The sequence below is a fragment of the Macaca fascicularis genome, chromosome X (genome assembly GCF_037993035.2).
Source record: "Macaca fascicularis isolate 582-1 chromosome X, T2T-MFA8v1.1".
Taxonomy (NCBI): Eukaryota; Metazoa; Chordata; class Mammalia; order Primates; family Cercopithecidae; genus Macaca; species Macaca fascicularis.
Window position 1 is genome coordinate 18,036,906 of NC_088395.1, and position 26,666 is coordinate 18,063,571.

General features: G+C 40.1%; 1 protein-coding gene across 1 annotated transcript in view; it reads right to left on the bottom strand.

The window, feature by feature from the left end:
- The window catches only part of BEND2 (BEN domain containing 2), a 123,777-nt gene that overhangs the window by 78,968 nt on the left and 18,143 nt on the right, over nt 1–26,666 (bottom strand). Inside the window, 6 exon segments of the mRNA XM_074030206.1 lie at nt 2,749–2,977; nt 4,687–4,808; nt 6,270–6,470; nt 9,556–9,696; nt 20,227–20,334; nt 24,493–24,639. Coding sequence (XP_073886307.1) covers nt 2,749–2,977; nt 4,687–4,808; nt 6,270–6,470; nt 9,556–9,696; nt 20,227–20,334; nt 24,493–24,639 — 948 coding nt within the window.

Consider the following 26,666-nt stretch of genomic DNA (forward strand, 5'->3'; position numbering starts at 1 on the left):
TGAGAGGTTAAAAATCTAAGGCTTTAAACATTTTTATTTATTTTAAAGACAGAGTCTTGCTCTGTTGCCTAGGCTGGAATGCAGTAGCAAAATCATGGCTCACTGCAGCCCCAGCCTCCCAGGGCTTGAGTAATCCTCTTAGCTTAGCCACTCGCCACTCAAGTAGCTGGGGCTACAGGTCCACCCCACCACCCCCAGCTAATTTTTTTTATCTTTTATAGAGGCAGGGTCTCACTTTGTTCCTCAGGCTGGTCTCAAACTTCCAGACTCAAACGATCCTCCTGCCTCGGCCTCCCAAAGTACTGGGATTACAGGTATAAGCCATCGTGCCCAGCCTAAAGCCTTGCATTTTTAGTGGATTATGAGACAGCATGAGAAATGAGGTAGAAATCACTGTGATTACACATGCTACCACGGTTCAACAGGAAGATTTAATATGCTGTTACCTTTTAGGATACAATAAGTTTTAAAATTACATTTAGTAACAAATTCTAAGTAATGTAATGCACTGTTTCCCTACTTATAAGAAAGATTTTTTCAAAAATAAGCTCCATGATTCTTCCTGAAATAGTTATAATTTTTAAAATGTAGGTTTTCTATTTAGTATTAAATTCATTTTAAATCAACACACTGCTGGTTCACTTTACATATTGTATCTTAGAGATCTTATTTGAAATGAAAAGTAAGTTTTAAGACTTTTCATTTCTCAACTCTACAGCTTAATCATCATCATCTCTCTTCAGTCCATAGTGATTCAAATTAACTCTATTTGAAAAATATTATATTTTACATATAATAATTATTTGTTAAATAAAATATATTTAAAAATATAATATAATTATTATAAGTCAGTAAGTATATTCTTCATCTTAGAACATCCATCATTTAATGGGTGGCAATAAAAACTATTGAATCATCCAGATTCAACATTTAGCAGGAGAGATTATTTAGAAACACATTTAATGGGTCCAAAGACTTAATTCTGGGAGATTTACCTAGTAATATTTATCAAGGGTCAGGAAAAAAGGTTAATACTCTTTAACCTGGTAATTCAATTTCTAAGAACCTAACCTAAGATAATCCAAAGTATGAAAAAATCTATCTGAATCGGCCGGTGCAGTGGCTCACACCTGCAATCCAGCACTTTGGGAGGCTGAGGCAGGTGGATCACCTGAGGTCAGGAGTTCAAGATCAGCCTGGCCAACATGGTGAAACCCTGTCTCTACTAAAAATACAAAAAAAAAAAAAAAACTAGCCGAGCGTGGTGGCACACATCTGTAGTCCCAGCTACTCAGGAGGTTGAAGCAGGAGAATCGCTTGAACCTGGGAGGCGGAGGTTGCAGTGAGCCGAGATTGTGCCACTGCACTCCAGCCTGGGTGACAGAGCAAGACTCCATCTCAAAAAAAAAAAAAAAAAAAAAAAAAAATCTGAATGAAGACTGTTTTTTTGTAGACTGATTTGTAATCCCCTTCCAAAAAACCCTCAAACCAAAATGACAACAACAACAAAAAGAAACAAAGTAGGAGACAAATAAATAGGGATGCACTTAATTAATGGAATGTTATAATCCTACTTAGAGCAATGATTACGAAGATTGCAGATTCTTGAGGAAAAATAGATACATATTATAATGTTAGAGAAGGGGAGTAATTATATGGGAATCATAATGTTTCCAAATGTTCACAGGAAAAAAAAAAACTGGAGGAAAATGAAAATGCCCACAACAGTTTTTTAAAGTATTTTGATTGTGGGAGCTTTCTTCCCCCTCTTAAAAATATTTTCCAATTTTTTAAATAAAATGGCATAACGGACTCCACACACACTACAGTGACTGCTTGGCTCACAGTGGGCTTAGTTGCCCCGTCCCCTCGTTATAGCTGAGTCAGGGTTAGAGACATGTGGCCCAAGTTCTCACAGTCTTGGGGCTGCTCTAGTTCTTGCCTGCCTGAGACTCACTCGGTTCTTTGCTTCTTTGAATACAGGAGCTATTCAACTGGTGACTTGTGTTGTTGTTTAATATATCCAGTCTGTGTCTGTAGTGTACAATCTTAACAAATACAGTAGTTAGATTACTTTTATAATGGAAGAAATAAAGCTATATCTTGTCAATGATTTCGTTTGAAAAGGATCCCAGGTAGTATTCTACTTAGGGTTAACATGGGGGCAGGGTACAGAGAGAATGAAGTTTTGCTACTTCAGATGTCACTCATCGGTATGGGTGATGCTAAAGCCCAGCACCCTGGGAAGATGCATTGGGAAGCACAAGTGGCAGGTGGCACAGTCAGTACTGAACCACTGCCACTTGACACCCATCAAAGCAGGAGGCGCCTTTAGCAGACAGTTTAGCAGTGGGAGCACAATGTTCTGAGAGATGAGATTCACGAATTCGTGCCAAAAATCCTATTGCACACCTGCAATGTGCCAGGCACACAGAGAACAAGAAGTGTATCTCAGCTGCAGCCCCTCCCCTTCACCACGGAGGGCAGTGCCTTATCAGAGCTCACACGGTCCAGTGAGTCGGCAAAGAGCCACTTTCCGTAGGAAAAATAACAGTCCCAGAACCATGTGTCTATATATTTCATTAACTCATTAATAAAAGACATTAAATTGTTTCACTTTCTGATGAAATTTCTCAAACACACATAAAAGTAGAGAGAATAGTACAATAAGCCCCAAAAATGCATCACTCAGATTCAACATTTATCAGCAAGAGAATTTATTTAAAAATAAGTTTTTTAAAAACTCACCCCATGCTTCACCAGGTTCCTCTGGATTATCAGTGGAAGGCTCTTGCATTTCTTCAGGGATAGAATTACTGTTTGGCTGCAAGTTCCCCTTTTCTCTCATTTCAGAATAATTCATTGGCTGAAACATCCAAGAACTGCCTTCACCACCATCTCTGTCCCTATGGTCATTTCTGTCTGCAGATGCTGGTGCAACAGGGTTGGTAAGCTTTTTATTTTTGCGAACAGTTTTCTGTTGAAATACAAAACCATATCCGTAAACAAAGTCCCACAGCAAGAAAATATGTCTGTGCTCTACCACCTACCAGGCCCCCCCTAGGGAAGCAACTAACTCTTTAAAAGGTGGGCTGAAGCCATAGGAATACTGTTTGTCGCAATACTATCTGGAAAGAAGGAAAGGGGTGGCTTCTTCCGCAAGCTGTCATGACCCGCTGCTCCTTGCAGGATTTTGTAACTTTGTCTAAGGAACTGAATGAGAACTGCTGGGACAAATTAAGTGCATAATAAACATTTCACAAATAAACAAAGCAGTGAGTTTCTTGGAGATGACCACTTTTTGTTTCTCATGTTTTGTTTGTATTCTTTTTCCCCAGTGGCGCTCAAGTCTGGCTGCCCGTTTGAATGACCTTCGGGATCTGTAAAAACAAATGGTTGTGCTGGGCCCCACCCTAGGCAAATTCAGCCAGAATTTCTGGCAGTGGGAGTGGGGAGCTCAGGCGTTAGTAACTATTTTTAAGTGTCTCATGTAATTCTAATATGCACCCAGGGTTGACAACCACTGCTCTGGGTTAGCGCTTCTTGAACTTTAGTGTGCACACAAATCACATGGGGGATGGAGGTTGGGGAGGGTCTTGCTAAAATGCAAATTTTGCCCCTGAATCAAGACCCTGCAATTTTCACAAGCTTGCCAGTGGTCCACTGCTGCTGGGCTGTGGACCTACTCTGAGTGACAAGGACCTGTCCCATTCCTAGTCAAGCACACAGCAGGCACTTGGCAGACACTGCTTCTCTTCTCTTTTGACACCTAAGCAAATATGCAAATTACCATTTTCCAGGCAGTGTCTTAATTTTACATTCAAATTGTTTAGGGTGCAATTTTTGAAGGCTATAAAATGGAATGTTAAAAATAAGCAGATTTGGTTTCAGGCAGATGGTGCTTGAGCTATCACTGAAATCAACCCGTTCACCAGGAAAACATACGCTCAGCTACAAATATTCTTGGCAAATTGTTTCCATAAACTTACTCTAGAGACACAGGAGCGACTAGACATGGCCAGAAGAAAAAGGGGGTTGGTGGAAATTAGGAACTGTCATTAAGATACATATTTCATCAAAAGACAACAGATATGACACTCTTCCCTAATGGCCCGGTCGTGGTAAAACAAACAAAAATCTCTAATGTAGTTTGAAGATAGACTGGAGGAGAGAGAAACTAGATTTCTGTTATCACATAACTATATGGAGTGTAAAATATCTGTAATCGTTTAACGTCATAACGTGTTTATTTCACCAAGTTCCATCATCACTAAAAGTGAACAAGTAATGAAGTGCCTGCATTTTCCCCTGCACCTCCTCAGCTACCATTGAAACAGCCAAAGAGCACACAGCTAGCTCCTTTTTGTGTTGCTCGGTGAGATACTAAAAAAGATTTGCCAAATATCTTTGTAGCTGAAACTGTTTTCCTAGTATTATCCTTGGCTTCAAATATACTAATTATAGCACTTTATTTATCTTTAGGATATTTTTATAGAGCATAAATCTCAAAAAAGTAAAATAAACATGCAGTATGCTTTTGAAAGAACATCCCATGCCCCCTAAGTTAAGTTAATGAGAATTTTAGCACACGGCCTAAGGAGCCTGTAACTCATGCTATCAGTTCTGAAGCTGTACACAGTACAAACTCAGGTAATAGTAGCCATATTTAGACAAAAAATAACTTACTGGAGTACTCTTGGCTTCAGAACATAAACAGTAGATCATAGAATTGATACCAGAAATACAGTCCTGCCAGTCTTTTCCATGTTCACACAAATCACAGGTGGGAAAAGTTGTTGCCAGATATTCTGCAAACAGCAGAAAGTATTCACGAAAATTAGAAAAAAAATTAACAAACCAACGAAAATTTTTTTTCTTCAAATACTGACTTTTAGATGGTTCCATTGTGTAATGGTGAGCACTCTGGACTCTTAAATACTGACTTTGTCTCTTTCTACTTCTCATCCTTTTCTCTTATTCTTTCTGAGAATTTAGAAATTCCACCCAATGAGGATGCTTTGCTGAATTATTTCCCCTACCATGAGATCCCCTAAAACACTGACGTAGGAAGCTAATATTGAGTTCTTGTTGCTCAAAAAAAAAAAAAAAAAAAAAAAAGGTGTAGGCCGAGCACAGTGGCTCACGTCCGTAACCCCAGTGTTTTGGGAGGTCAAGGCAGGAGGACCAGGAGTTTGAGAACAGCTTAGGCGGCAAAGTGAGACCTCATCTCTATAAAAAATATAAAACTTAGCTGGGTATGGTGGCATGCACCTGTGGGCCTAGCTACTCAGGAGGCTGGGGAGGAAGGGTTGCTTGAGCCCAGGAGTTCGAGGCTGCACCAGAGCTATGATCACACCACTGCACTCCAGCCTGGGCGACAGAGCAAGACCATGTGTCTGAAAAACAATTTTAAGTGTGTAACCAAATGTTGACTCTTTCAGGGTGTTCAGACCATTTAATAACCCAATGGATAAATCAGAGCTAAAAGGAAACATATCAAGAGAAAATAGTGTTACTGCAAACATGATTACACCAGGGGCTCACTCATTGTGTCTATCTTCCCCAGCTCTTCCTTCTGCCTAGAACATCCTCCTGTTCCCTCTACCTAGTGAAGGAGTCCTTCAGAATCCAGCTCAAACATCCTGTCCTTAGTTAAGCCTTCCCCAACTCCCTCAAAGCAGCTGCTCTGAGCTTCCCCAACACTACCACACTGGACTGGGATGTATCTGTTTCCATCAACATGTCCCTTTCTAGACTATGAGCTCCTCATAGGCAGAAACACTTATTCATTGTAGTATCCTTAGTACTCATGAGTTCTAGGATCTCAATAGACATGTCTGGAAGGCAGGAAGGCAGGAGGCTAAAAAGGACTAATCATAAAATTCTATTTCTGTGTTGCGAGTACCAGCACTGACAAGTCTTTAATTCCCCCACCTTTTGGCAGAGGAAGCTTTTTACTTTTTTTTTTTTTTTTTAAAGTAGCAAGTTTCAGGGCTAAAGAATTGACTTAGTACTAACCATAAACAACTATAATAGATGAGGCTTGTCTTATTCAACCATTCAAGTCAATGGACAAGTTTTATTCTTTGGAAGTTGTTACCAATGATATATTATTAAGTTGTAAAATCAGGGTCAGACAGGTGAAAAAAATGAAGAGTTTTAAGATTCACACAGACTTCATTGTTATTCCTTCAACTGCCAATAACATTCATTATATGACCAAATGATTATTAAAAACAAGATTCCATTATCACTTAATGTACACATACCTCTCAATGCAGCCATTTTGTTTGGGTCAAGGGACTGGCTGTCTTTCAAATGGATATCCACTGAGTTGCTAATCAGGATTTCCTTGGAGAACAAAATACGAACCAAATAGCAGGCTGCTTGCTTAGGTTTGGCCATATTTCGTACGGCCAGCAAATGAGTTTTAAGTACTCTGACATTTCTTTTTGGATCACCAAGATAGCCTTTAAAAATAAAGAGAAAAAGGAACATCCTTGGTTTTGTCATGCAAAGGTATCCTGAAAGTACACAAGAGAATTACACTGATTTCTTTCTTCTTCTTCAAATAAGGCAAATGCTGATAAACTGATTTCTAATTCATTAATTTCTACTTGGGTGAATTTTTTTTTTTCGATTTTTTTTTCCTTTCCCTTAAATGGGTCTCTTTGACACCATCTGCCAAACTGTCAACATTCTTCACTTCTGCTGGTCTTGAGCTTACTGTATTGAACTACTCTCTTCATTAGTTTGAACACACGTCATTGTTAGGCTGCAGGTGCATATGTAAACATGTTGCCCTGAGTTCCCACTGCTCCATTTCACACTCTAAAAAGTATACTCAGAGCCATTCTACTGGGTAAGTGGATGTTCCCTGAAGACAGTATTGAAAGCATGGGTGGGGATCATTAAGAAAATTTTCAAATAGCTAGCATTTATCAGTAGTTCCTGTATATCAGGCATGTGCTAAATATTTTACATCTATGCACCAGCTCAGTTTCATCATTCTAACACCTCTATCATTACTCCCACCCCATTATTCCCACCCCCATTATTTCCAAATGAGGAGACCGAGGCCCAAAGAAGATAAGTTATTTGAAAAGGTCACACTGCTAGTTACAGAGCCAGTTTTAAAATCTGTTTATGAGTCAACTGCTCTAAACCATGAATCTTCTACTAATATCTTCCATTCTTTTTCCTATTTTTTTTAAAGAAAAAATTGAAATCATGCTTTAAGTATAGTTTAAATCCTGCTTTTTCAGTTAACATTGTATTTTGAGCATTTCTCTGTTTTCATCTTTTTAAAAAAAATCTGCATTCCTGTCACCATGATTTTCCTGACAAGTGACATTTATGTAGTACTTACGTCCGAGGCATTGTGTTAAGAGCTTTAAATGCATTGTCCTAGCCAGGTGCCGTGGCTCACGCCTGTAATCTCAGCACTCTGGGAGGCCGAGGCGGGCGGATCATGAGGTCAGGAGATGGAGACCATCCTGGCTAACACGATGAAACCCCATCTCTACTAAAAATACAAAAAATTAGCTGGGCATGGTGGCGGGCGCCTGTAGTCCCAGCTACTCGGGAGGCTGAGGCAGGAGAATGGCGTGAACCCGGGAGGCAGAGCTTGCAATGAGCCGAGAGCGACAGAGCGAGACTCCAGCCTGAGCGACAGAGCGAGACTCCGTCTCAAGAAAAAAAAAGAGAGAGAGCTTTAAATGCATTGTCCTATTTGATCTTCACAATTCTGTGAAGTAGGCACTATTATTTTTGTCACTTCACAGCTGAAGAAACTAATATTTAGGTTACGAAAGGGGCTGAAGGTCATAAGGTTAGTAAGACACAGAGCGGGGATTTGAAATCAAGCAGACAGACATGAGAGCTCATGCCCTCAACTATTAGGCTTTACTGCCTCACATGCTGTGGATATACCAGAAGTCAAGTGATTAATTCCCTATCATCATTTATTTTTGTTTGTTTGTTTCCAAATTTTCCCAATGATTCCGTAAAGGACATTCTTGTACCAAAATTTTTATGTAATTTTTTATTACACTTTCAGAGAGAAGTGAGATTACAGTCAACTGGCATAAATGTTTTTATGGATTTTTCTACAAACTATCTTTCAGAAAGTTTGTACCAATGTATACTTCTAACAATGTATCAGAGTGCCCATTTTAGTACAGAGAATCAACTTTTGTTTCTGGGTTTTTTGTTTGTTTTTTGTTTTTTTTTTTTTTTTTTTTTTGGCTGGAGTACAGTACAGTGGCATGATCATGGCTTGCTATAGCCTCAACCTTCTGGGCTGCTCAAGTGATCCTCCCACCTCAGCCTCCCAAGTAGCTGGGATTACAGGCACATGCCACCACGCCTGGCTAATTTTTTGTATCTTTGTAGAGATGGGGTTTTGCTATGTTGCCCACGCTGGTCTCAAACTCCTGGGCTCAAGCAATTTTCCCACCTCAGCCTCCTAGATTGCTGGGATTAACAAGTCTGAGCCACTGTGCCCAGCCAAGACCACAATTTTTGAAATTTCTTCTAGTTTGAGTAATAAAATAATTTAAAGGAATAAGCTCTCCTCTAGGAAGGGAGTCAACAAACTACAGTCCACTGGCCCATCCCCCCACCGACATGTGTGAAAGGTATGCTGGCCATGGCCATGCCTATTCATTCGTCTACGGGCTGAGGCTGCTCTTATGTTACAACAGCAAATGTGGGTATTTGTGACAGACAATACTATCTAGCCCTTCACAGAAAAGGTTTCCTGACCCCTGTTCTAGGATATTAATAAGAGATAAGCTGCTTAAAAGTTGAGACAAAAATGAACTGACTACAAAATATTTGGAAGGCTTACCCTTAGAAGCCACAGAGCTTGGGGTCCCCTCATCTCTGCCACTGTGGCTTGGCAGGCAGTACATGAACTGGTAAGATACGTGAGCTTTAGGCCAGTTACGGTGGCTCATGCCTGTAATCCTAGCACTTTGGGAGGCCAAGACAGATGGATCACTTGAGGCTAGCAGTTTGAGAACAGCCTGGCCAAAATCGCAAAACCCCATCTTTACTAAAAATACACAAATTAGCTGGGCTTAGTGGTGTGTGCTTGTAATTCCAGCTACTTGGGAGGCTAAGGCAGAAGAATCGCTTGAACCTGGGAGGCGGAGGTTGCAGTGAGCCAAGATCATGCCCCTGCACTCCAGCCTGGGCAATAGAGCAAGACTCCACCTCAAAAAGAAAAAAGACACATGAGTTTTAAAGTCAGAGAAAGCTGGGGCAGAGCTCAAGTCCTACTCACCAGCTCTGTGACCCTGGGGATGGGGATAATAAAAGTGCCAACACCATGGGGTCATTATGGGTATAAGTGGAGAAGAGGCATGTCAATTGTTTAGCACAGTGCCTTGCATGTAATATGCACTCAATAAATGTTAGTCATGGTTCTGTATATCACCTAAAACCTGTCCTCAAAACAGGAAACACACAGCTTTCACTGTCTTGCATCAAGTAAGTGGAAGAATGTAGCTCAAATAGTGCCACTTATAATGTGTGTCATTTCAAACTCACCATACTTGGGAAGGATACAGACAGGTGATGAGGAAGAATCCTGGCCACTGTCACTGTTCAATAAAGTTGAGCGATTCATTGTGTTGAGGCTGTTTTCCGTGTTGGTATCTACTTTTACCAAAATGTTCAGAGGTAACAGTGCTGAAAGAAAAGAACTCTCAACTGACAATTCTATATCCAGCAAAACTGTTTTTCAGGTACAGAGGGGAAATACACTCTCAGACAAAAGAAAACTAAAAATATTTGTTGCCAGCAGACCTACCTTTTTTTTTTTTTTTTTTTTTTTTTTTAGACTCTGTTGCCCAGGCTACAGTGCAATGGCATAATCTCGGCTTACTACAACCTCCGCCCACTGGGTTCAAGCAATTCTCATGCCTCAGCCTTCCGAGTAGCTGGAATTACAGGCACCCACCACCACACCTGGCTAATTTTTGTATTTTTAATAGACATGGGTTTTCGCCATGTTGGCCAGGCTGGTCTTGAACTCCTGACCTCAAGTGATCTGCCTGCCTCAGCCTCCCAAAGAGCTGGAGACCTACTCTTAAAGAATGGCTAAAAGAAGATCTTTAAACATAAAGGTTATGATGATAGAAGGAACAGTGGCACATCAGAAACGAAGAAAGAATAGAAAGATGCATGTGGAGAAATGGAACAGCCACACAGGAAAACAATTACTACATTTGTAATTATAATTACTATTATTGTAATTTTTTTTTTTTTTTTTGAGACGGAGTCTTGCTCTGTCACCCAGGCTGGAGTGCAGTGGCCGGATCTCAGCTCACTGCAAGCTCCGCCTCCCGGGTTTACGCCATTCTCCTGCCTCAGCCTCCCGAGTAGCTGGGACTACAGGCGCCCGCCACCGCGCCCGGCTAGTTTTTTGTATTTTTAGTAGAGACGGGGTTTCACCGTGTTAGCCAGGATGGTCTCGATCTCCTGACCTCGTGATCCGCCCGCCTCGGCCTCCCAAAGTGCTGGGATTACAGGCTTGAGCCACCGCGCCCGGCCTATTGTAATTATTATTATAATTTAAAATGTAGTAATTAATTGCAGGGTTTTCTTAGGGTTAAGTACCTAAGAGTGAAATTGCTGGAAATTTCACTCTTAGGTATTTATCCCAGAGAAATAAGAGCTCGTGTTGACACAAAAACCTTCACATGAGTATCCTCAGCAGCTTTGTGATAGCCAAAACCTGAAAACAACCGAAGTGTCCTTCAATAGGTGAATGGTTAAAGAAACTGTGGTAAATCCATACCACAGAATACTATTCAGCAATAAAAATGAAAAAGAGAAAGAGCAGAAAAACAGGCGATACAAAACCATCATGAGTTCTCTAAATCATATGGAATGACTGAAACAAAAGTGAAAACACCATCTGATACCTATGACTATGATATTTAAAGGTGGGGAGAAAAAGAAACCTAAGTGGAATTAAAGTTTCAACACTTCATTCTAAGTGGTAAAATGCTGATTCCAACAGGCAGTGATAAGTCACATATGTATACAGTAACACTCAGAGCAACCACTAGGAAAACTGCACAAAGCAATATACTCAAAAACAAACAAATCAACATGGAATGCTTAAAATGTTCAAGTAACTCACAGGAAGGCAAGAAAAAGAAAAGGAGAATGAGAAACAGAAAATAAACAGAAAAATAATAAAATGGAAGGGCTTAAACCCTGTATCAATAATTACGTTAAATGCAAATAATCTAAACATACCAATTAAGTGGCAGCAATTGACAAAGCACATAAAAAACAAAACCCTCGATTGCCAGGTAGTGTAAATGAAAACAAAAAAGAAAAACAAGACCCACCTGTATGCTCTTTATTAGAAACTCTACAAATTCAATAACATAAGTAGGTTAAAAGTAAAAGAATGAAAAATTACCATGTGATATGGTTTGGATTTGTATCCCTGCCTAAACTTCATGTCAAATTGGAGGAGGGGCCTGGTGGGAAGTGACTGGATAATGTGGGCGGATTTCCCCCTTGCTGTTCTCATGAGAGTGAGTGAGTTCTCATGAGATCTGATGGTTTAAAAGTGTGTGGCACTTCCCCCTTTGCTCTCTCCTGCCACCATGTGAAGAAGGTGCTTGCTTCCCCTTCACCTTCTGCCATAACTTTAAGTTTCCTGAGATCTCCCAGTCATGCTTCCTGTTAAAGCTGTGGAACTGTGAGTCAATTAAACATCTTTTCTTCGTAAATTACCCAGTCTCAGGTACTTCTTTATAGCAGTACGAAAATGGACTAATGCACCACGCAAATATTAATCCAAAAAAAAGAAAGCAGAGGGGCTATATTGATATCAGATAAAATAAACAGACTTCAGAGCAAAGAAAGTTACCAGAGACAAATAAGAACACTACATAACAATAAAAGGGTTAACCCCCAGGAAAATATAATGATCCTCAATATGTTCGCACCAATCAAAAGTGTCTCAAAATATATAAAGCAAAAACTGAAAGAGTAGAAAGGCAAAATAGACAAACCCACAGTTATACTGAGGACCTCAAAACACCTCTCAGCAACTGACAGAACAACCAGACAGAGGCGAGGCACGGGGCTCATGCCTATAATCCCAGCACTTTGAGAGGCTGAGATGGGCAGATCACCTGGAGGTCAGGAGTCAGGGACCAGCCTGGCCAACATGGTGAAACCCCGTCTCTACTAAAAATACAAAAATTAGCCAGGCATGGTGGCACATGCCTATAGTTCCAGTTACTCAGGAGGCTGAGGCCCAAGAATCGCTTGAACCCAGGAGGCAGGGGTTGCAGTGAGCCAAGATCAAGTCACTGCACTCCAGCCTGAGTGACAGAGCGAGACTCTGTCTGAAAAAAAAAAAAAAAAAAAAAAGAACAACCAGACAGAACATCAGCAAGGACAGAGAAGACCTGAGTAACACACAACCAACCAACAGGATTTTCATTATAGAACATTCCATCTAATAAAAGCAGAATACACATTTTTTTTTCAAATGCCTATGGAACATTCACCAAGACAGACCACATCCTGAGCCAGAGGAAAAAACCTCAATAAATCTAAAAGAATTGAAATCATATAGAGTATATTTTCTGACCACAGTGGAACCAAACTAGAAATCAATAACAGACAAGAGAAAAATCTATAAACACTTGGAAATTAAACAGCAAACTCCTAAATAATCCACATGTCAAAGAGAAGTCTCCAAGGAAATTTGAAAATACACAGGACACAGCTCGGGAGCAAGATAGCTAAATAGAAGCCTCCACCGATTGTTCTCCCCACAAGAACACCAAATTTAACAACTATCGACACAAAAAGAGCACCTTAATAAGAAATCCAAAATCAGCTTAGGTCCCAGCTCAGCCACAGTGGGGTAGGGTACCAAGTGGGCTCTTGGGGTCCCTGATTCCAGGCCTTGGCTCTTAGATGGCATTTCTGGGCCTACCCTGGGCCAGAGGGGAGCCCACTGCCCTGAAGAGTGAGTCCCAGGCCTGGCAGCATTCACCATAAGCTGAGTGAACAGCAGCAGTGGCCTGGCGGTACCCCCTGTGGGCCTGTGGCAGTGGTGGCCACAAGGAGAGACTTCTCTGCTTGTAGAAATAGGAGGGAAGAGTGGGAAGGACTTTGTCTTGTGGCTTGGGTGCCAGCTCAGCCACAGTAGAATAGAGCACCAGGTAGATTCCTGAGGTCTCCAGCTCCAGGTCCCGGTTTCTGATTGGCATCTCTGGACCTGCCCAGGGCTGAGGGGAACTCACTGCCCTGAAGGGAAGGACACAAGCCTGGCTGGCTTCACCACCTACTGATTGTAGAGGCCGAGGGTCTTGAGCAAACACACACTGTAGCCAGGTAGTGGTTACAGCGAGCCTTGGGCAAGACTCAGGGTTCTGCTGGCTTCAGGTCTGACCCAGCACAGTCCCAGTGGTGTTGGCCACAGGGTTGTTTGTGTCACCCCTCCCCCAGCTCCAGGCAGCTCACCACAGAGAGAGACTCCTTTGTTTGGGAGAATGTAAGGGAAGAGGCCAGGCGTAGTGGCTCATTCCTGTAATTCCAGCACTTTAGGAGGCTGAGGCAGGCAGATCACCTGAGGTCAGGAGTTGAAGACCAGCCTGGCCAACATGGTGAAACCCTGCCTTTACTAAAAATACAAAAATTAGCTGGGCATGGTGATGCACACCTGTAATCCCAGCTACTCGGGAGTACTGAGGCAAGAGAATCGCTTGAACCCGGGAGGTGGAGATTGCAGTGAGCTGAGATTGCGCCACTGCACTCCAGCCTGGGCAACAGAGTGAGACTCCATCTCAAAAAAAGAACAAGAGTCTCTGCCTGGCAATCCAGAGAATTCTTCTGGATCTTAACCAAGATCACCAAGGCGGCATCTCTACAAGTGTTCAAGAGCCACTGCATTACTGGGCTTGGGGTGCCCCCTGACGCAGATACGGCTTCAGTGACCAAAAACTTAGATCAAAACACCCAAGTCCCTTCGAATATCTGGAAAGCCTTTCCAAGAAGGATGGCACAAGTAAGCCCAGACTGCAAAGACAACAATAAATATCTAACTCTTCAATGCCCAGACAGACGAACATCCACAAGCATCAATTCCATCCAGGAAGACATGACCTCACCAAACGAATGAAATAAGGCACCAGGGACCAATCCCAGAGAAACAGAGATATCTGACCTTTCCAACACAGAATTCAAAATAGCTGTTTTAAGGAAACTCAAAGAAATTTAAGATAACACAAAGAAGGAATTCATAATTCTATCAGATAAATTTAACAAAGAGATTGAAATAAAAAGTATCAAGCAGAAATTCTGGACTTGAAAAATGCGGTCAACATACCGAAGAATGCATCAGGGTCTCTCAATAGCAGAAATGATCAAGCAGAAGAAAGAATTAGTGAGCTTGAAGACAGGCTATTTGAAAATACAAAAAAGACAAAAGAAAAAAAGAATGAAGCATGTCTACAAGATCTAGAAAACAGCCTCCAAAAGGCAAATCTAAGAGTTATTGGCCTTAAAGAGGACATCAAGAGAAAGACGGGGTAGAAAGTTTATTCAAAAAGATTTGCTAAGCGCAGTGGCTCATGCCTGCAATCCTAGCACTTTGGGAGGCCAAAGCAGGCAGACTGCCTGAGCTCAGGAGTTCAAGACCAGCCTGGGCAACATGATGAAGCCCCATTTCTACTAAAAATACAAAAAATTAGCCAGGCATGGTGGCATATGCCTTTAATCCCAGCTACTTAGGAGGTTGAGGCACGAGAATCACTAGAACCCGGGAAGTGGAGGTTGCAGTGAGCTGAGATCACACCACTGCACTCCCACCTAGGTGACAGAGCAAGACTCTGTCTCAAAAATAATAATAATAACAGACAACTTTCCAAACTTAGAGAAAGAATATCCAAGTACAAAGTTATAGAATACCAAGCAGATTTCACCTGAAGAAGACTACCTCAAGATATTTAACAATCAAACTCTCAAAGGTCAAGGATTACAAAAAGATCCTAAAAGCAGTAAGAGAAAAGAAACAAACAACATACAAAGACCTCTAATATGACGGGCAGCAGACTTTTCAGTGGAAATCTTACAGGCCAGGAGAGAGTTCCATGACATATTTAAAGTGCTGAAGGAAAAAAAATTTATCCTAGAATAGTACATCTGGTGAAAATATCCTTCAAGCATGACGGAGAAATAAAGACTTTCCCAGACAAACAAAAGCTGACAGATTTCATCAACAGCAGATCTATCCTATAAGAAATGCTAAAGAGAGTTATTCAATCTGAAAGAAAAAGACATTAATTACCAATAATAAATTATCTGAAGGTATAAAACTTATTAGTAATAACAACACACAGAGTATTATAACACTGCAATTGTGCTGTGTAAAATACTCTTAAGTAGAAAGACTAAATGATGACCCAATCAAAAATAATAATTACAACAACTTTTCAAGACATAGACAGTACAGGCCAGGTGCAGTGGTTGACACCTGTAATCCTAGCACTTTGGGAGGCCGAGGCGGGCAAATCACCTGAAGTCAGGAGTTTGAGATCAGCCTGGCCAACATGGTGAAACCCCGACTCTACTAAAAATACAACAAGTAGCCGGGCATGGTGGCGGGTGCCAGTAATCCCTGCTACTCAGGAGGCTGGGGCAGGAGAATTGCTTGAACCCGGGAGGCAGAGGCTGCAGTGAGCCAAGATCACCCCACTGCACTCCAGCCTGGGTGAAAAGAGGGAAACTCCGTCGGAAAAAAAAAAAAAAAAGACATAGACAGTACAATAAGACATACAGAGAAAACAAAAAGTTAAAAAGGGAAATTAAGTTAAAGTGTAGTTTTCATTAGTTTTCTTTTTGCTTGTTGGTTGGTTTATGCAATCAGTGTTAAGTTGTCATTAGTTTAAAATAATGGGTTATAAGAGTATTTGCAAACCTCATGGTAACCTCAAAGCAAAAAACATAAGATGGGGCTGGGCATGGTGGTTCATGCCCATAATTCCAGCACTTTGGGAGGCCGAGGTGGGAGGATCACTTGAGCCTAGGAGTTCAAGAAAAGTTCAGCCTGGGAAACATGACAAAACCCCATCACTACAAGAAATACAAAAAGTTATCTGGGTGTGGTGGCACGTGCCTGTAGTCCAAGCTACTTTGGAGGCTGAGGTGGGAAGATCTCTTGAGCCTGGGAAGTCAAGGGTACAGTGAGTCAAGATCGTGCCACTGCACTCCAGCCTGGGCAACAGAGCAAGACCCTGTCTGGAAAAAAAAAAAAAAGATACAATGGAGACACAAAAAAATAAAACAAGAAATTAAATCGTGCCACCAGAAAAAAATTACCATCACTAAAAGGAAGACAGGAAGGAAGGAAAGAAGGAAGGAAGAGAAGACCAAAAAACAACCAGAGAACAAATAACAAAATGGCAGGAAAAAGTCTCAACTTACCAATAAAAAAAATTGAATGTAAATGGACTAAACTCTCCAATCAAAAGATAGAGTGGCCGAATGGATTAAAAAAAGCAAGAAACAATGATCTGTTGTGTACAAGAAGCACACTTCATCTGTAAAGATACGCTGAAAATAAAGGGATGGAAAAAGATATTCCATGCCAATGGAAACCAAAAAAGAGTAGGAGTACCTGTACTTATATCAAACAAAATAGATTTCAAGACAAAAAGCTGTAAGAAGAGACAAAGGAGACCATTACATAATGATTAAGTAGTCAATTCAGCAAAAGGATATAACAATTGTAAATCTCTATGCACCCAACACTGGTGCACCCACATATATAAAGCAAATATTATTAGAGCTAAAGAGAGAGATAGGCCACAATACAATAATAGCTGGAGACTTCAACACCTCACTTTCAGCACTGGACAGATCATTCAGACAGAATATCAACAAAGAAATATCAGATTTAATCTGTACTATAGACCAAATGGATCTAATAGATATGAACATTTCGCAGATATATTAAATGTATATTCTGCAGGTGTTCTGTAAATACCTATTAATATTTCTCCTCAGCACATGAATCATTCTCAAGGATTGACCATATGTTGTCACAAAATAAGTCTGAAAATATTCAAAAGAATTGAAAAATTATTCAATTTCAAGCATCTTCTCTGACTACAATGGAATAAAGCCAGAAGTCAGTAATGGGGAATTTAGGAAACTATACATGAAAATTAAATGATCAGTGGTCAATGGTAAATGAATGGTCAATGAAGAAATTAAGAGGGAAATTGAAAAAAAAATCTTGAAACAAATGGTAATGGAAACACAGCATACCAAAACCTATGGGATAGAGCAAAAGCAGTACTAAGAGAGAAATTTATAGCTAAAAGTGCCTACATCAAAAAAGAAGAAAAACTTCAAATAAATAACCTAATGATGTATCTTAAAGAACTAGGGAAGGAAGAGCAAACCATGCCCATAATTAGTAGAAGAAAATAATAATAAAGATCAGAGCAGAAGCAAAAGAATTTAAAATGAAGAAAATACAAAAGATGAAATGAAAGAAAAAGTTGCTTTTCTGAAAAGACATATAAAATTGGCAAACCTTTAAGCCAGACTAACTAAGAAAGAGACAAGATTCAAATAAATAAAACCAGAGATTTAAAAGGAGACATTACAACTGATACCGCAGAAATTCAAAGGGATTATTAGCAGCTACCATGAGCAACTGCATGCCAACAAACTGGAAAATCCAGAGGAAATGTATAAATTCCTAGACACATACACCTATCAAGTTTGAACCATGAAGAAATCCAAAACCTGAACAGATAAATAACAAGTAATGAGACTGAAGCCATAACAGAATTCTCCCAGTAAAGAAAAGCTCAAGACCCAATGGCTTCACTGCTGAATTCTACCAAATATTTAGAGAATTAATACCAATCCTACTCAAACTATTCCCAAAAATAGAGGAGGAAGGAATACTTCAAAACTCATTGTACAAGGTCAGTATTACCCTGATACCAAAGCTAGACAAAGACACATCAAAAAAAGAAAACCACAGGCCAATATCTCTGATAAATACTGATACAAAAACCCTCAACAAAATACTAGGAAACGGAATTCAACAATACATTAAAAAGATCAGCCGGGTGCAGTGGCTCATGCCTGTAATCCTAGCACTTTGGGAGGCCAAGGCGGGGGATCACGAGGTCAGGAGTTCGAGGCCAGCCTGGCCAGCATGGTGAAACCCCGTCTCTACTAAAAATACAAAAAAATGGCCAGGCATGGTGGCGCACACCTGTAGTCGCAGTTACTCAGGAGGCTGAGGCAGACGACTTACCTGAACCCGGCAGGCAGAGGTTGCAGTGGGCCAAGATTGTGCCACCACACTCCAGCCTGGGTGACAGAAAGAGACTCCATCTCAAAAATAAAAATAAAAAATCATTCATGGATGGCCATGGGGTCTCATGCCTACAATCCTAGTACTTTGGGAGGCTGAGGCGGGAAGACTGCTTGAGCCCAGGAGATTGAGACCAGCCTAGGCAATATAGCAAGACTTTGTCTCTACAAAAAAAATTTTTAAATTAGCCAGGCATGGTTGTCCATCCCTGTAGTCCCAGCTACTTGGGAGGCTGAGTTGGGAGGACCATTTGAGCCTGGGGATGTCGAGGTGGCAGTGAGCCATGATCATGTCACTGCACTCCAGTCTGGGTGATAGAGACTGTCTCAAAAAGATCATTCATCATGACCAAATGGGATTAATCCCAGGGATTCAACGATGGTTCAACATACACAAATCAATCAATGTGATACATCATGTGAACAGAATGAAGAACAAAAATTGTATGATCATTTCAATTAAGTAACTCTCAAAATGTAAGCATATAAAAGCAAACATTACTGTAAGACAAGAATAGATATTTCAAAGAAGAGGATATGCAGATAGAAAATTAGCACATGAAGAGCCGTACATCATTTCGAAAGGCCAATGCATATTAAACCCTCAATTAAATATTACCATATACCTATCAGAATGGCTAAGTGGTGGGCAGATCATGAGGTCAGGAGATCGAGACCATCCTCGCTAGTGAAACCCTGTCTCTACTTAAAAAATACAAAAAAATTAGCCAGGCATGGTGGCACATGCCTATAGTCCCAGCTACTCGGGAGGCTGAGGCAGGAGAATAGCTTGAACCCAGAAGACAGAGGTTGCAGTGAGCCAAGATTGTACCACTGCACTCCAGCCTGGGTGACAGAGCGAGACTCCATCTCAAAAAAAAAAAAGCAAACATACCAAATGCTGGTAAGAATGCAGAGAAACTGAATCACTCATACACTGCTGATGGGAATGTAAAATGGCACAGCCACTCTGGAAATAGTGACAGTTTCTTATTACACTATACATGCAATTACTATACCACCCAGCAGTTAATTGTACTCGGGCATTTATCACAGAAAAATGAAAAACATTATGTTCACACAAAAACCTGTACTCTGGTTCTCATACCTGCTTTACTTGTAATAACCAAAAACAACAATCTAGATGTCCTTCAGTGGGTGACAAGCCATGATAAATCCATACCATGAAATAGTACTCAGCAATAAAAAGGAAGGAATTTCTAATATACACAAAAACTTGTATGAATCTCCAGGGAATTATGCTATGTGGAAAAATGCAATCTCAAAAGGTTAAATGGTATATCAGTCCATTTATCAAACCAATGGTGTATCAGTCCATTCTTACAATGACAAAATTATAAAAAGGGAGAATATACTAGTAGTTGTATGGGATAAAGATGAGGCCAGGGAGGGAATGACATGAAGGAGTAGATATGGTTATAAAAAGTCAGTAAGAGAGTTCCTGGAAGTCATGGGACAGTTCTGTATCATGACTAGATACAGTTAGGTTTATTTATGACTGAACGCAGATGTCATAAAATTCCAGACAACTGGATACACTCTCTCTCTCTCTCTCTCTCTCTCTCTCTCTCACACACACACACACACACACACACACACACGTACTCACACACATACAAATGAATACATGAAAAGCTGAGGACATCTGAATAGATCTGGTGATTGTATCAACGTCAAAACCCTAGTTGTGATATTTTACTATATTTTTGTAAAACAGTACTATTGGGGGAAACTGGGTAAAGGTACACAAGATCTCTCTGTATTCTTTCAATCCAGATTAAAGAGTGCTACTTGTAACACATATCATTTCAAACTCACCAAAATTGGGAGTGAGGCAGGCAGATGCTGAAGCATCATCTTGGTCACAGCTATTTTGCATTACAGTTGAGTAACTCATTGTCCCAGAATTCATTTGTGGGCCAGATTCTGTTTTGAACAACATTTCAATATGTAAAACATTTTCTAGTGCTGAAAGACAAGAAATCTCAACCATGTTTTTTATATCAGGAGAAACTATCCTTCGGGAATAAAAGAAAAACAAAGACATTCTTAGACAAAGAAAAACTTTAAAAAGTGGTCACTGGCTGACTTACCCTTAAAGAACAACTAAAGGAAGATCTTCAAACTGAAAGGATATGATTAAGGAAGGAATCTTGCAGCATCAGGAAGGAAGAAAGAACAACACAAAGAGCAGAAATATGGGCATGGAGAAACTAGGTCACTCACACGTTGCTGGTGGGGGTAGAAAATTGTACACTCTGGAAAACAACTTGGCAGTATTTTATAAAACTAAACATACCATTACCATAGGACCCAGCAACTGCACTCTTGGGCAGTATCTCAGAGAAATGAAAACTTGTGTTCACACAAAACCTATATGGTGTATGAGTGTTTATAGCAGCTTTACTTCTAATAGCCAAAACCAGGAAACAACCTAGATGTCTTTCAATACCTGAAAAGATAAACAAACCACAGTACATCTACACCATGGAATAGTACTCAGCAACAAAAAAGAAGGAACCATTTGGGGGCTTGCCTGTGGTATAGGATACATGAACCTAATTAGACATATGATAAAAACTGAACTAAAACACATACATACACATGCACATAAATAAATACAAGTAAAACTGGGGACAGCTCAATAATATCTGCAGAAGGTATCACGTCAACATCCTGTTTGTGATAATTTCTTATAGTTTTGCAAGATGTTACTTTTGGGGAAAAGTGGTAATGGAAACACAGATTTCTCTGTATTATTTATTATAACTGCATGTGTAGCTAAATTTTTCTGAAAATAAAAACTTTAATTAGAAAAAGCTACCAATATCTTGCACTACGGATGCCAATCAATCTAGATTAAATAGTGCTGCATATAGCAAGTATCATTTCAAACTCACCGAAATTGCAAGGGACGCTGTGAAATAATGAGGAAACATTCTGGCGACTGTTGTTTTCTAATAAAGGTCGGTAATTTGTTTTCACAGACCTCTTTACTGAGCTGGTTCGTGCTTTTCCCAATGTTTCTATAAATAAAATATTTCAAATATTGAAAGACAATACATTTCAATCATGAATTCTACATCAGGCAAAAGTGTCCTTCAAATATAGAGAAGATAAAGACATTCTCACATGAGGGAAAACTAAAGTGTTTGTCACTAGCTGACATACACTTAAAGAATGGCTAAAGGAAAATCTTCAAACAGAAAAGAATGATGAAAAAGCAAATCTTGGAGCATCAAAAAGGAAGAAAAAACAATGAAAGCAGGGGAAATATGCATGCGGAGAAACCGGATCATTCATACATAATTGGAGAGAACGTAAAATGATACAGTCTCTCTGGAACACCATTTGGCAGTTTCTTATAAAACTAAACATGCAATTACTACACAACCAAGCCTTTTTACTCTTGGACATTTATCCAAGAAAAATCAAAACTTATGTTTATACAAAAATCTGTACATCAGTGGCCATTGCAACTTTACTTGTAATAGTCAAAAACTAGAAACAGCCGCAATATCTTCCAATGGATGAATGAATAAGCCAACTGTGAAACATCCATACCATGGAATAGTGTCCACAATAAAAACTAAGGACCACTCATACATCCAGCCAGTCAGATGAATATTCGGGGAATTATGTACTGAGGCAGGTGTGGTTATAAAAGAGCAAGATGGGCCGGGCGTGGTGGCTCACGCCTGTAATCCCAGCACTTTAGGAGGCCAAGGCAGGTGGATCACTTGGTGCCAGGAGTTGGAGGCAAGCCTGGGCAACACGGTGAAATCCCATCTCTACAAAAACTATAAAAAAAAAAAAAAAAGCCAGAGTTGGGTGCAGTGGTTCATGCCTGTAATCCCAGCACTTTGGGAGGCCGAAGCAGGCAGATCACTTGAGGCCAAGAGTTCAAGACCAGCCTGGCCAACACAGTGAAACCTCGTCTCTACCAAAAAATACAAAAATTAGCTTGGCGTGGTGGCACATGCCTGTAATCCCAGGAACTTGGGAGGCTGAGGCACGAGAATCGCTTGAACCCAGGAGGTGGAGGTTGCAGTGAGCTGAGACTGCACCACTGCACTCCAGCCTGGGCGACAGATGGAGATTTTTGAGACTCTGTCTCAAAAGAAAAGAAAAGAAAAGAGAAAAGAAAAGAAAAAAGAAAGAGTAAAATGAGGCATCTTGGTAATCATGGAAATGTGTATCTTGATCATGGCAGTGGGAATCAAACCTACTCATGTGACAAAACTGGGTAGAACTAAATGCACACAAACAATTTAACACAATTAAGTGGGAGATCTCAATAAGATGTGTGGATAATATCAATGTCAATATTCTGGTTGTGATGTTCTGTTACAGTTTTGCAAGATGTTATTGTTGGGAGGAATAGGTAAAGTGGAAGGGGTATTTCTCTGCATTGTTTCTTACAACTACCTGTATATCTTAAATGACCACAAAATTAAAAGTTTAGTTTAAAAAAATCTACCGCTAGTTTTACATTAAGGACTTTGATGGATGTAGATTAAACAGTGCTACTAATAACATGTATAATTTCAAATTCACCAAACTTGGGAGGAATGGAGAGCGATAAAGAGGCGTTACCTTGGCTATGGCCCCTTCCTGATGAAGTTGGGTAATTCTCTGTCTGAGTATTGTTTTTTACGTTAGTTCCTGCTGTTTCTGGCATTTCTATAACTTTTTCAAGTACTGAAAGAAAAGAACTCTCAACTATGAATTTTATACTGGGTGAAATTGTCCTTCAGGAAAGAAGGGAAAATAAAAACATTCTCACAAAACGGAAAATTAAAGGAATTTGTCCCTCGCAGATTTACCCTTTAAAAATGGCTATAGGAAAACCTTCAAACAGAAAAGATACTACAAGAGAAGAAATCTTGGAGTATCCGGAAAGAAGAAAGAATGATGGAAAGATCAGAAATACAGATATGGAGAAACTGGATCACTCATACATTGCTGTTGGAAATAAACAATAGTACAGCCTCTCTGGGAAACTATTTGGCAGTTTCTTATAAAACTAAACATGCTAGTACCATACGACTCAGCAATTGTTCTCTTGGTATTCATGACAGAGAAATGAAAACTTATATTCACCCAAAAACCAGTACACAGTACATGAATGTTCAAAGTGGCTTTACTTGTAATATCCAAAAATTGAAAGAAAAAACCAGATGTCTTTCAATAGGTGAATGGTTTAAAAAAAAAAAAAAACTGTTCCTATCTGTACCATGGAAAAGAAGGAACTATTCATCAATAGAAAGAAAGGAACTACTGAGAAATGAAAACTTACATTTATACAAAAATGTGTACATGAAGATTCATAGCAGCTTTACACCCAGTAGACAAAAAATAAAAATAAAATAAAAACACAAAAAACCCACCAGACGTCCCTCAGCAGGTGAATGGTTGAACAAAACATAGTATATCCAGACATGCAATACTATTCAGCAATAGGAATAAACCATTAATAGAAAAAACAACCTGGACGAGTCTCTAGGAAATTAAGCTGAGTGAAAAAAATCCAATTCCAAATATGATTCCACTTATATAACAATTGAAAGAGACAAAATTATAGCGGTAGAGAAGAGATCAGTGGAAGCCAGGTGTTAGAAATGGGTCATGAGGTGTTACGGAAGGGTGACCTGAGAGAGTTGGTGTGGTTATCAAAGGCAACACAACAGCACCTCGTGCTGATGGAAATGATCTCTACCTTGACTGTGGTGGTGGGCACACAAACCTACTTGTGGAATAAAGCTGCATAGTACTAAACACACACACACACAAATAAATACAAGTAAAATGGGACATCTCTATAAGATCTGTGGCTTGTATAAATGTGAATATCCTGGGTTGTAATATTTCTGTTGTATTTTTGCTAAATGTAATTATTGGGGGAAATTAGGTAAAGGGTAGTCAGGATCTTTCCGTCTTATTTCTTATACCTGTGTATGATTTCTGAACTATCTCAATATGAAAAGTTTAATTTGTAAAAAGCTATCACTAAGAATTAATATTAAGAATGTTGATGAATCTAGATGAGAGGGCTGCTTGTGATATCCATTATTTCAAACTCACCAAAATTAGAAGTGATGGGAAGATTTGAAGACGCTGGATTTGGGACACTCATATTTCCCAATAAAGATGGGTAATACACTGTCTGAGAGTTATTTTCCATGTTGGTTTCTGTTGTTCCTGGCATTTCAATAAGTATAATTTTCTCAGCTACTGAAAAAAAAAAAACAGAATGCTCAATCATAAATTCTACATGAGGCAAAACTATCCTTCTGGAAAAAAGGTAAAGACATTTCTCAAACAAAAGAAAACTAAAAGAATCTGTCCCTAGCCGACTTATCCATATGAAATCTCCAGGCCTGGTGCAGTGTCTCACGCCTACAATCCCAAAACTTTGGGAGGCAGAGACAAATGGATTGCCTGAGCCCAGAAGTTCAAGACCAGCCTGGATAACATGAGACCCCACCTCTACAAAAAAATTTAAAAAAATTAAAAATTAGCCAGGAGTGATAGCAAGTACCTGTAGTCCTAGCTGAGTCAGGAGGCTGAGGGAGCGTCACTGGAGCCCAGAAGGTGGAGGCTGCAGTGAGCCATGATCGCACCACTGCACTCCAGCCTGGATGACAGAGTGAAAAGAAAGAAAGAAAAGAAAGAGAAGAGAGGAGAGGAGAGGAGAGGAGAGGGAAAGGAAAGGAAGAAGAAAGAGAGAGAAAGAGCGAGAGAAAGAGTGAGAGAAAGAGAGAGGAAGGAAGGAAGGAAGGAAGGAAGGAAGGAAGGAAGGAAGGAAGGAAGGAAGGAAGGAAGGAAGGGAGGGAGGGAGGGAGGGAGGGAGGGAGGGAGGGAGGGAGGGAGGGAAGGAAGGAAATGTTAAAACAGTAAGGATATGATGAAAGGAATCCTGGAGCATCAGGAAGGAAGAAAGACTAATAGAAAGACCAGAAATATAGGCCAGGCACAGTGGCTCCACCTGTAATCCCAACACTTTGGGAGGCCGAGGTGGGTGGATCCCCTGAGGTCAGGAGTTCAAGACCAGCCTAGCCAACATGGCAAAACCCCATTTCTACTAAAAATACAACAATTCGCCGGGCGTGGTGGTGCGTGCCTGTAATCCCAGCTACTTGGGAGGCTGAGGCAGGAGAATTGCTTGAACCTGGGAGGTGGAGGTTGCAGTAAGCCGAGATTACATCACTGCACTCCAGCCTGGACAACAGAGTGAGACTCTGTATCAATTAAAAAAAAGAAAAAGAAAGAAAGGAGAAAAAAAAGAAAGGTAAGAAATGTAAATATGGAGAAACTGGATCACCCATACATGTAAAGCCATTCTGGAAAAATGTTTGGCAGTTTCTTATAAAACTAAACATGCTAGTACCATAAGACCCAGCAATTGTGCTCTTGACATTCATGACAGAGAAATGAAAACTTATATTTATCCAAAAACCAGTACAGGAATGTTCAGAGCAGTTTAGTCCTAATACCAAAGAGTGGAGAGGGGGGAAATAATGACCTTCAATTGGTAAATGGTTAAAAACAACTACTGTATATCCAAACCATGGAAGATTATCAGAAAAAAAAAGAGGAACAGCTGATACACACAACAACCTGTATAAGTCTTTGGAGAATCATACTGACTGAAAACAAAACAAAAAAAAAAAACCTACCTGACATAAGATTCCCTTTATATTACACTCTTAAAGTCACAAAATTATAGAAGCCAGTGTTTGTCAGGAGCTAGGGAACAGTCAATGGGGAAGAAAAGGGTGACCTGAGAGAGGTGGGGGTGGTTATCAAAGATGAGGCAGCCTGGTGGTGATGGAAATGTTCTGTCTTGACTGTGGTGGTGAGAATCAAACCTATTCATGGAAAAAAATTTGCAAAGAAAGAAATACAGATACACCCACAGATTATTATAACTAAAACTGGGGATATCTCAGTTATATCTGTGTATTTTATCAATGTCAATATCCTGTTGTGTTAATTTACTATAGTTTTGTAAGATGGTATTGTTGGGAGAAAAAGGTAAAGCATAAAGGGGATCATTTCTATTATTTCTTACAAATACATGTGAATCTAAAATTATTTTAAAATAAAAATGGCTGGGCGCAGTGGCTCACGCCTATAATCCCAGCACTTTGGGAGGCCGAGGAGGGCAGATCACCTAAGGTCAGGAGTTAGAGACCAGTCTGGCCTACATGGTGAAACCCCGCCTCTACTAAAACTACAAAAATTAGATGGGCATG